Here is an 11,191-nt window from a genome sequence, read left to right on the forward strand (position 1 = left end):
GTTTGGAATTCCCTTCCCCAGAGAGCAGTGGAGGCTGGGTCCTTGAATACATTCACCGCTGAGTTAGGCACATTTTGATTGACGAGGGAGTCAAGGCTTACAGGGGCAGACAGGAAGGTGGAGTTGAAGATGGTGGAGAAGGCAGCACGGTAGCACAAGTGGTTAGCACTGTGGCTTCACAGCGCCAGGGTCCCAGGTTCGATTCCCCGCTGGGTCACTGTCTGTGTGGAGTCTGCACGTTCTCCCCATGTCTGCGTGGGTTTCCTCCGGGTGCTCCGGTTTCCTCCCACAATCCAAAGACGTGCAGGTTAGGTGGATTGGCCATGATAAATTGCCCTTAGTGACCAAAAAGGTTAAGAGGGGTTATTGGGTTACGGGGATAGGGCGGAAGTGAGGGCTTAAGTAGGTCGGTGCAGACTCGATGGGGTGAATGGCCTCCTTCTGCATTGTATGTCCTATGTTTTATGTTAACGTTCGCTGGACTGAATTACCTACTCCTGCTCCTATTTTTGGTATTCATCATTGTGGTGTCAGTCTCCCTCTGTGTCCAGCCTATTGGGATGTGAGATCCCCGATGGTCAGTGCTGGAGGTGATGGTGGAGCCAGAGGGACAACAGAACGAAGCCCAATTCAGATCGTGAGCGACCATCACTCCGTTCCTGCCGGAGTCACTAGATTACATGCAGAAATTAGGACGAGTGGGCATTTCCACCTCTTTAGCTGAGGTGGCAGGATGAGGCTGGCTTTAGTGATGGTACCCACCTGGTTACTCAGGAACAGGAACCCACCCAGTCCATCGGGAATGCTGACTCACTGGCTGAATAACTTCAGGCGCACAGTTTTATTTGCAGCCATTCAAGCTCCCTCCGCTATGGGGGGAATGTGCAGAGGAACCGTCATCGTCACGGCCCCAATTAAATCTCAGTCTGAACATCATCAACACTCCTCCCACTGAACTTCCTACATCCTCAATCCTTCATGAATGGAAGTACCAATTTGGACCTGAAAATTACTGTGCAACCACCTCATCACAGTCCAATATTTTGACACAGGCATTGGCTTGTTTGGTTTGACTGCCTGCACTAAAACAGAGGGCAATGTTATGTCATCACGCAGTGCTGAGCAGCACACTTTGATATTTCTGTCTGTCATTTCTAAGGTTGATGCAGAATTGAGAGGAATTCTGTCCGTAGCCCAGCGGGACCTGAATTCATCCTGTCCACATGCTCTTTGCACAAGGCATCCCAGGCTGATCTTTCCCAAGGCTGAGGGGAACTTTATCCTGGTCGCAGTGAGTCCGGGAGTTGAATCCTGTGGTGGGGTCTCCCAACTAAATCTATAACTATGTGGATAATATATCTGGGGGAGGCCTGGGGACAAAGCAGCTTCCGGAGCTGCCCAAGAGAATTAGTATTAACTCTGCAATTCTCGTCTTGTTGACTGCAGCTGCGAAAAATAAAGCAAGGCCTCCCTTCGATATTTAACCTCTCACCCCCTAACTCCTTTGTGACACTGGATACCCAGAATGCTCTGGCTGCTCTCTTGCCCCTTATTGCAGGGTGATGTCATATTAATGTCCCATCAGCTTTTTTTTTGGACACACCTCATGCATTCTGGATTCTCCGGTCGCCGATGCCGAGATCGCGTCCGGCAATCGACCGGAGAATCACAGTTCCTGACCAAATCGGGGGCAGCGCCGCTTTCGCGATACGCCCCCTGCAAAGCAGCGATCTCTAAGAGTACGCCACGCGACGTATCAATGGCTTCAGGACATTGCCTGAGGCCCACCCCAGATGCAGCGACCGGCCGAGTTCCCTACGGCGCGGTCGCGTGTGGTCTCATCATAGAACATAGAAAATACAGCACAGAACAGGCCCTTCGGCCCACGATGTTGTGCCGAACCTTTGTCCTAGATTAATCATAGATTATCATTGAATTTACAGTGCAGAAGGAGGCCATTGGCCCTTTGAGTCTGCACCGGCTCTTGGAAAGAACACCCTACCCAAACTCAACACCTCCACCCAACACCAAGGGCAATTTTGGACACCAAGGGCAATTTATCATGGCCAATCCACCTAACCTGCACATCTTTGGACTGTGGGAGGAAACTGGAGCACCCGGAGGAAACCGACGCAGACACGGGGAGGATGTGCAGACTCCGCACAGACAGTGGGAACTCGGCGTGGCGGCTGCGGACTCAGTCCAGTGCCACCACAGTCAGGGGAGCGCCAATCCGTGGGCAGGGGTGGACTTTATCGGGGGCTGGGGGCACTGTGGGGGGTTGGTCCGGGGCGCGCTAGCCGGCCAAAGGGGGAGCGCCCACCACCATGTTGCACGGCGCAGCTGTTGCAGACCACCGCCGTGCGCATGCACGACCATGGACCCGGCAATTCTCCGGGCTGTACCGGCAGCTAGAGCCGGGTAATCGACCCTGCCAGCATGCTAACCCCCAGCCAAATGCAGGATCAGTGGCCGTTTTACGCCATTTTTTCTTTCGTAAAACACCACTGTTCCCACGCCAACGTGGGGACACAGCCTCAAAATCGGAGAATCCAGATCGGGAAGTCCCAGAAATGCCAAGAGGCCTTAGGCAGTTAGCAAAATGCCTCCAGCCCACATTCCTGTGCCCTGCCAGCCAAGATCAGCAAGTCGATAATCTCGGCCTCACAGTCTATAGAAACAACCTTTTGTCGACGATAATAACCGTGCATCGCTGAGGCAACGAGCTAACTCTTTGTTCCAACCATCTTTTCAGATTGTAAACTGATGAAAAGAACTGTGAAGCTGGAGAAATCCGTTAAGATACACGGACAGGAATCTAAATGCTACACCATTGACCCGGTTTTACGCTGTCAGGTTGGATGTTCACCAGTGAAAACAGCCCCAGTTGTCTACAATTTCCATTGCCTCCCAGCCGGTATGTTTGCCAGTTCGTTTACATGGTTCTGCTAGCTCGTCTCCATCATTCTGCTGCGGTGAATGAGTTTGAAATTGTTGTCACAGGTGGCCCAGAAAGAAACCATATCGTACATTGTTCCTGTCCCATCTCTTTAAAAGAACCATCCAAATAGGTCCACGACCCCATGTCTTTCCTCACAGCCCTATCTCTCCAAGTATATTTCCTATTCCCTTTTGAAAATTTCTATTAATGCATTTTGCTGACATACCCTCATTTTGTGCAGCAAAGGAGAAGTTTTCATTTATGTAGCACCTTATTTGGAACTGTTCAAAAATACTACAAACCAAATCACAACACCAAGGATCTTTCAAGCGGTTATTGGATAGGCACATGGAGCACACCAGAATGACAGGGAGTGGGATAGCTTGATCTTGATTTCGGACAAAGCTCGGCACAACATCGAGGGCCGAAGGGCCAGTTCTGTGCTGTACTGTTCTATGTTTCGAAGGGTATTTGAACTGATGGTGTCGTAGCCAGGAATGGACGCAATACTCTATCTGAGGCCTGGCAGAGACTAATAGACGCTCCCCAGCTTTTCGATTCTCTGCTTCTATTTATAAAGCCAAGGATGCCATGTGGTTTAATCACTGACACCTCCCTCAACAAAAGCTGCTCTTTTATAGCTCAGTGTACAATAGAAAAGTTGAGGCGAATAGGAGTAACTTTTGTACTGGTTGGGCCTGGTACCTAAAGGATTAACATGGAACTGAGTACAGTACACCAAGCTAGGGTTACTCTAGTATGGTGTGCTTTCCATACCGGTATCATCTACTCCAAATATGGACATAGTTATATGTTGTTAAAAACTTGCGCTTAACTTAAGCAAGACTATGAAGACTGTCAGGATTCTTTGGGGTAGTGGCGATAGAATTCTTCAATTTTGAGATTTGGAGATAATATAACATGAGTATTGATTCAGTTTCCCATTTTACACCTAATATACCATTCCGTTCTACATCAGCAACAGCAAAACTCCTTTCCCGTATTAAGTGATGCCTATCTATCACCTCATCTCATTAACTTCCGTTGAGTGCCCAACAGCGAGTGTTTGCTTTCAAAATCCTCTTCCTCGTTAAAAGATCCCTCCCAGCCTCTCCATTCCTCAGTTTTGCGTTCAGCTCTTCCGGCCCACATCCACCCTCCATCACAGTAACAGAGTGCTCGCCCATTATTCCCCTGCACTCAAACATTCTCTTCCTGAGTCCCTTCACCTTGATACATATTTCCTACCTTCAAGAAGCTCCTGAAAACCCCGAAGCTCTTTCCTTCGTACCCCGTTCTTCGTGTCGATTGTTTTTCTGCTCCTTGTAAAGCAGTCTGGGACGTCGTACAACATGACCACACGGGACGGATGGAGGTTTTATTGGTGTTTCAAAGAACAAAGAACAAAAACAAAGAACAAAGAAATGTACAGCACAGGAACAGGCCCTTCGGCCCTCCAAGCCCGTGCCGACCATACTGCCCGACTAAACTACAATCTTCTACACTTCCTGGGTCCGTATCCTTCTATTCCCATCCTATTCATATATTTGTCAAGATGCCCCTTAAATGTCCCTATCGTCCCTGCCTCCACTACCTCCTCCGGTAGTGAGTTCCAGGCACCCACTACCCTCTGCGTAAAAAACTTGCCTCGTACATCTACTCTAAACTTTGCCCCTCTCACCTTAAACCTATGCCCCCTAGTAATTGACCCCTCTACCCTGGGGAAAAGCCTGAACAATTGGCAGGACACCGAGGGAAACAATGCAAACAGTCCACATTGAATTTCAGTACCACTGCACCAGTTCAAATATATTTAGGGCTATGATTTGGTTTGGAGTACGTATGAACAGTTCTACAGAAGGGGCGGGATTCTCCAACACCCCGCCGGGTTGGAGAAACCTGGGGGACGGCATGAATCCCATCCCACCGCTCCAACGCTGACTGCCGTATTCTCCGGCGCTGGTTTTCGGGCGGGGGTGGGGAACACGCCGTGCCGGTCGGGGACCGTTGGAAGCGGCCTCCCCCGGCAATTCTCCGGGCCCGGATGGACTGAGCGGCGGTCGGTTTCTGGCCAGCCCCGCCAGCGTGGATTGGACATGGTCCCACACGGTGGGACCTGGCAGGTAAGTTGGCTGGTGCGGTCCTCGGGGGGGGGGGGTGCAGGGTATCCGACCCCGGGGGGAGGCCCCCAATGGTGGCCTGGCCTGGCCCGCGATCAGGGCCCACAGATCTGTGGGCGGGCCTGTGCTGTGGTGGCACTTATTCCTTCCGCGCCGGCCCCTGTGGGGCTCCGCCATGGCCAGCGCAGAGAAGACACCCCCCTGCGCATGCACTAGAGTACGCCGGCCGGTCTGTGCATACGCTGAACCATGCCGGCGGTTCCACGCACGTGCTAACTCACGCCGTCCCTTCGGCACTGGCTGGTGCAGTGCCAACCTCTCCGGTACCAGCCTAGCCGTCGGAATGCGGAGAATTCCGTAACTTCCGGTCGGCCCGGCGCTGGAGTGGTTCCCGCTGTTTTTACGCCGGCGTCGGGCCATCGCGCAGATTCGGGGGAAAGGTTTCAGAAATTAAAACCTTTTACTCCACACCATGGGGGTATACCAGCCAAGTGACGAAGGTCGGGGTTTTCCAGTCCTGACATGGGGGATTCGACCGCCCAGTCAAAAGGCCACTGATCCAGAAAACCCACCCAATGGGTGAGAGTTTGCTCCCCCCCCTCCCTCCACCCCCCCCCCCCCCCCCACCCTGCATGTTTTGCGCTGGCAGAGGTGGCCCCCTATTGACCGCTGGTGGGATCTTCCAGTCCTGCCACTGTCAACAGGTTTTCCCGTTGTTTGGACCCTCCGCCAGCAGGAAAATCCGGAACGTTTCGGCCAATGTTACTGGACTAGTAACCCAGAGAATGAGTTCATATCCCACCATGGCAACAGGGGAATTTTAGTTCGAACAATAAAAAGGCTTGTCTCAGTAATAATAAACATGAAACTACCAAATTGCCACAAAAGCCCATGCGGTTCATCGATGCCCTTTAGGAGAGGAAATCTGCCATCCCGACCCGGTCTGGCCCCCGTGTGACACCGAATCTGACTCATGCGGTTGATTGTTAATTGCTCTCTCTTAGCAATTGCGCTGCCGTACCTGAGGGGCAATTAGAGATGGGAAATCAATGCTGTCCTTGCCAGTGACACTCTACAGATTAATATTAAAAAATAGGCCCATTACTCTAATGGAAATAGGAAGCCTCGGGGAAAACATTGCTTGATTAATAGGTCAGGCTCAATCTCTACGGTCATGTGCACAATGTTAATTTACACACGTTTAAGCGGTTTCAAGGACTTGTGATTTTCGTTATTTATTCTATAAGGGTTTGGATGATTGGCACCTTTATTGCCTTGTAGTGAAATTACTTTTTAAAACTTTTGGCCACAAAGCAAAGTTATGATTGAATCACTTTTAACGTTTTTTTTACGCAGACTCTCACTTTACGGTTCATTGCTTCTACACAGTGTAGGGTGGGTCAATGGGCATGCAAGTGCCACTACTTGACATGGGGGGGGGGCGGGGGGGGGGCGGAAATGTGGTGCCATAGAGGGTGGGTGGAAGTGTATATAAGAACAAAGAAAAGTACAGCACAGGAACAGGCCCTTCGGCCCTCCAAGCCCGCGCCGACCATGCTGCCCGTCTAAACTAAAATCTTCTACACTTCCTGGGTCCGTATCCCTGTATTCCCATCCTATTCATGTATTTGTCAAGATGCCCCTTAAATGTCACTATCGTCCCTGCTTCCACCACCTCCTCCGGCAGCGGGTTCCAGGCACCCACTACCCTCTGAGTAAAATAACTTACCTCGTACATCTCCTCAAAACCTTGCCCCTCGCACCTTAAACCTATGCTCCCTAGTAATTGACCCCTCTATCTGGGAAAAAGTCCCTGACTATCCACTCTGTCTATGCCCCTCATAATTTTGTCGACCTCTATCAGGTCGCCCCTCGACCTCCTTCGTTCCAGTGAGAACAAACCGAGTTTATTCAACCTCTCCTCATAGCTTAAACTTGCCATTGGGGGCATGAGGGTCCATCGGAGATGAGTGGAGAGACATTGCTTGGCATTTGGGGCATAAGAGGCCATAGACTCAGAGTTTAACAGCACAGAAAGAGGCCCTTGGCCAATCACGTCCTAGCCGATCATCAGGCACCTAACTATTCTAATCCCATTGCCCAGCACTTGGTCCGTAGACTTGTATGCTAAGGTTTTCAACTGCTCATCTAAATACTTCTTACAAGTTGCGAGGTTTGCGCCTCTACCCGCCTTTCAGACAGTTAGTTCCAGATTCCAGCCACCCTCTGGGCGAAAAAGATTTTCCTCACATCTCCTCTAAACCTCCTGCCCATTACCTTAAATCAATGCCCCCCTGGTTATTTACCCCGCCACTCAGGGGAAACGTACCTTCCCATCCACCCTATCTGTGTCCCTCATAATTTTGTACACCTCAATCAGATCCCCCCTCAGCCTACCTGCTCCAGGGAAAACAACCCCAGCCTACCCAGCCCCTCTTGGTAGCTGAAAGCTCCGGCCCAGGCAACGTCCTGATCAGTCTCCTCTGCACCCTCTCCAGTGCAATCGCTGTCTTTCTATAGTGCGGTGAGCAGAACTGCACACAAGTACTCCAGCTGGGGTCTAACCTGCGTTTTATACAGCTCCAACATCGCCTCCCTGCTCTTATATTCAATGCCTCTGTTAATAAAGGCAAGTATCCCATAGGCCTCCTTAACCATCTTATCTACCTGTCCTGCTGACTTCAGAGATCTGTGAACCTGCACACCAAGGTCCCTTTGAACTTCTGTACTTAGGGTGCGACCGTTCATTGTATATTCCCTTTCCCAAAATGCATTACATCACACTTTGCATGGTTAAACTTCATTTGCCACTCTTCTGCCCGTCTAACCAGCCCGTCTATGCTCTCCTCTAATCTAAGGCCTTCTCCTCGCTGGTTACAACACCACCAATTTTTGTGTCATCTGAAAATTTACTTATCATACCTCCTACATTCACATCCAGATCATTAATGTAAACCACAAACAACCAGGGACCCAGCACTGATCCCTGCGGAACACCTAAGGGATACTTGCCTTCATTAACAGAGCCTTCCAGTCACAAAACAACCTTCAACCATCACTCTCTGCCTCCTACCACAAAGCCAGTTTTGAATCCAGTTTGCAAAATTGCTGTGGCTCCCATGGACTTTTACCTTACCTTCTTCATCAGCCTCCCATGTGAGACCTTGTCAGAAGCCTTACTAAAGTCCATGTAGACTACATAGAGTATGCTGGGGGCATGAGGTAGCATGGGTGGGCATGGGGATGATGAGGGAGTGTGAGGAGTGAGGGCTGGAGGGCCTTTGTGTTATACTTTAACTGGGAACAAGTCCCACAGCATTTTATAAACAGCCCACGCAGAACCCGCCGTCTTTTGTGACTGCCTCTGATCTCTTTCCCATATCAACTGATCCTGCTCCAACCCGCAGCAATGTGTTATGGGCCAGGGTGTAGAGAACCCCAAAGTGTATCATGGAGTTCACCTGACCCACAACTTTTAATAGATTGTGGTATGGGGAGCACACGGCTCACTCTACAGGTGTGGTACAGCAGAAATGGAAAAGTATTTTTTAAAGCAAAACAATGTTTATTCTATGAACTCAAGTTAACCTTTTTAAAACATACAGTGAGCATCTTAGCAACCATCAATTCAAATACAACCCCCAAAGAATACAACACTAAGTAATGCGTACACTGTCCTTTTAACATCCAGAAGACTTACAAAAAACATAACCTTTAACAGAAGCACATCAGGTTCAAGTCACTACTGAAAACATTTATAATTCTGAATTCACCAAATGATCAAGAGATAGTATTTTCATGGCAGAGAGAACAGCAGTACAGCTGCTTTGTCTGACTTCAGCTCCAACACTGAAAACGAAACTAAAACACCCCCTGCAGCAAACAGCCTAAAACGAAAGTAAAAAGCTGACAAGACAGCCCAGCTCCACCCACACTCTGACATCACTGATAAACACACATTTCTTAAAGGTACATTTCTTAAACACCCATTTCTTAACGGTACTCTCACATGGCAAATGAAGATCCCGTCTTTGCAGGCACTTTCTCCTGAGGTGGACAGGCTGAGCCGGGAATCTTCCTAACTCTCCCTACATGCCTCGAGGATGTGCGTTTTCGGAACAATGTGTCTACCTGGCAGCAGGCGAGGAGGGGAAGGGAATGGGGTGGTCCGAGAGGACAATTGGACCTCTGCAAGTCTCGCCAAGGCCACTGAATAGCAATCAGGAGTTGGGGATTGTGCCAAATATTTCCTCCCTCGCCTAGAACTGAGAGGCCAGTTGGCAGGCCCCGTCTGAGATAGAATGACGGGCGGGATTTTCCCGCCGTGCCCACCGACAGGGTCTTCCGGTCCTGGCGATGGTGGTACAGGGTGCGATCAACAGACCGCCAGCCAACAGTGGGTGTGGACCGCGTGGGTGTGGAAGATCCCGCCCATCGAATAATCGCAGCACAAAACTAACCATTTGGGTCCGTTATGGCTGTGTCCGGTCTCCACAAGAGCAATGCTTCAGGCTCAGAGCCATGTCTCGCACCTTTATCCATTCGAACAAAAATGCAGGAAATTCTCCATGTCTCCTGGTCAAGATTCCTCATTCACTAATTCGTTATGTGGAATGTGAATTTGAGATGCTCCTGGAAACTCACAAGCTACACTCGTGCAATATCTTCTGCAGCGTCGGTATGACACATTGGGATCTTCCCCGGGGCAAACTTAACATGGTTTAATATTTTACAGATTCTCATGCGAATCCGAGCGACGAGCAGCTGATATCCGCCAACTTTGGTCAGAAGAGTGAAGATTTGACCGGTCCTGTTGAAGCCCATACTGCCTGTTCATGTCCTTCTGAATGTAGTTAAGCAGATAATATCTGTTTGTTTCATGCACCGTCCCGTGGCTAGACGTCTGTATTACTGCAGCAATTAGAGAAATGAAGACACGTGACAAAATAATGACTCATTGGATAACTTTTTCAATACATTACCTGAACTGGAATTTGTTTTACTCAATAAATCAACTTTTAGCAAGCAAATTAATTTATCATTCAGCATACAATTTATATGTTGCCCAACATCTGCCTTGATGTAAGTCTTTCAATTATAGCCTTGTTTATGAAATAAAGTACTGGGTTGGACAAACTCTGAGATATTTAATAGGACAACAAGGCAAATGAATACACAATGAATGGTGGGATGCTCAGACGTAGAGAGGACCAGAGGGACCTTGGGGAGAATGTCCACAGGTAGGACAGGTAGGTTAGGTGGTAAAGGAAGCATAAGGGAAACTTGCCGAGGCATAGAAAACAAGAGCAAGGAGGCTTTGATGGAGCTGTACAAAACGCTTGTTAGACCACAGCTGGAGTACTGTGTTACAGTTCCGGTCACCGCACTATAGGAAGTGATTGCACTGGAGAGGGTGCAGAGGAGATTCACCAGGATGTTGCCTGGGCTGGAGCGTTTCAGCTATCAGGAGGGGCTGGATAGGCTGGGGTTGTTTTCCATGGAGCAGAGGAGGCTTTGGGGGGACCTGATTGAGGTGGGCAGAATTATGAGGGACAAAGATAGGGTGGATAGGAAGGAACTTTTCCTCTTAGTAGAGGGATCAATAACCAGGGAGCATATATTTATGGTACTGGTCAGGGGAGTTAGAGGGGATTTGAGGGAAAACGTATTTACCCAGAGGGTGGTGGGAATCTGGAACTCGCTGCCTGAAAGGGTGATAGAGGCGGGAACCCTCACAACATTTAAGAAGTATTTAGATGAGCACTTGAAACGCCATCGCATACAAGATTTCGGAGCCAGTGTTGGAAAATGGGATTAGAAAGCATAGTGCTTGTTTGCCAGCACACACATGATGGGCCGAAGGGCTTTTTTTGTTGTGCTGTAAAACTCTATTACTCAATTGGAAGAGACACCACACACACGGATCTGAGTTACCAGAGGGACTTGACAAGCTGTATTCACGGTGTCCAGGGTAACAATGATGGGTGTTACAACTGAGCTCGGTGCTCCTTCGCCAGTGAGGGGAAAGTTGGAGAGTCTGACAATGGTCTCGCTCATGACTGTAACTCTGTGACTCTTGTTGGCGCGGGTGCATCTGTGTGGGTGTCCGTGTGTCTGTGTCTGCCTCCTA

General features: G+C 49.5%; 1 protein-coding gene across 2 annotated transcripts in view; it reads left to right on the top strand.

Annotated features, from left to right (window-relative positions):
- vtg3 (vitellogenin 3, phosvitinless) overlaps window positions 1-10,091 on the top strand; it is a 121,346-nt gene extending 111,255 nt beyond the window's left edge. For both annotated transcript variants that reach the window (XM_072510373.1, XM_072510374.1), the window contains 2 exons: window positions 2,756-2,917; window positions 9,797-10,091. In XM_072510373.1, the coding sequence (XP_072366474.1) occupies window positions 2,756-2,917; window positions 9,797-9,918 (284 nt within the window). In that variant the 3' untranslated portion in view covers window positions 9,919-10,091. The remainder of the gene's footprint in view (window positions 1-2,755; window positions 2,918-9,796) is intronic.
- The last annotated feature ends 1,100 nt before the right edge of the window (window positions 10,092-11,191 follow it).

This window comes from Scyliorhinus torazame, chromosome 7 (assembly GCF_047496885.1).
Source record: "Scyliorhinus torazame isolate Kashiwa2021f chromosome 7, sScyTor2.1, whole genome shotgun sequence".
Classification (NCBI taxonomy): domain Eukaryota; kingdom Metazoa; phylum Chordata; class Chondrichthyes; order Carcharhiniformes; family Scyliorhinidae; genus Scyliorhinus; species Scyliorhinus torazame.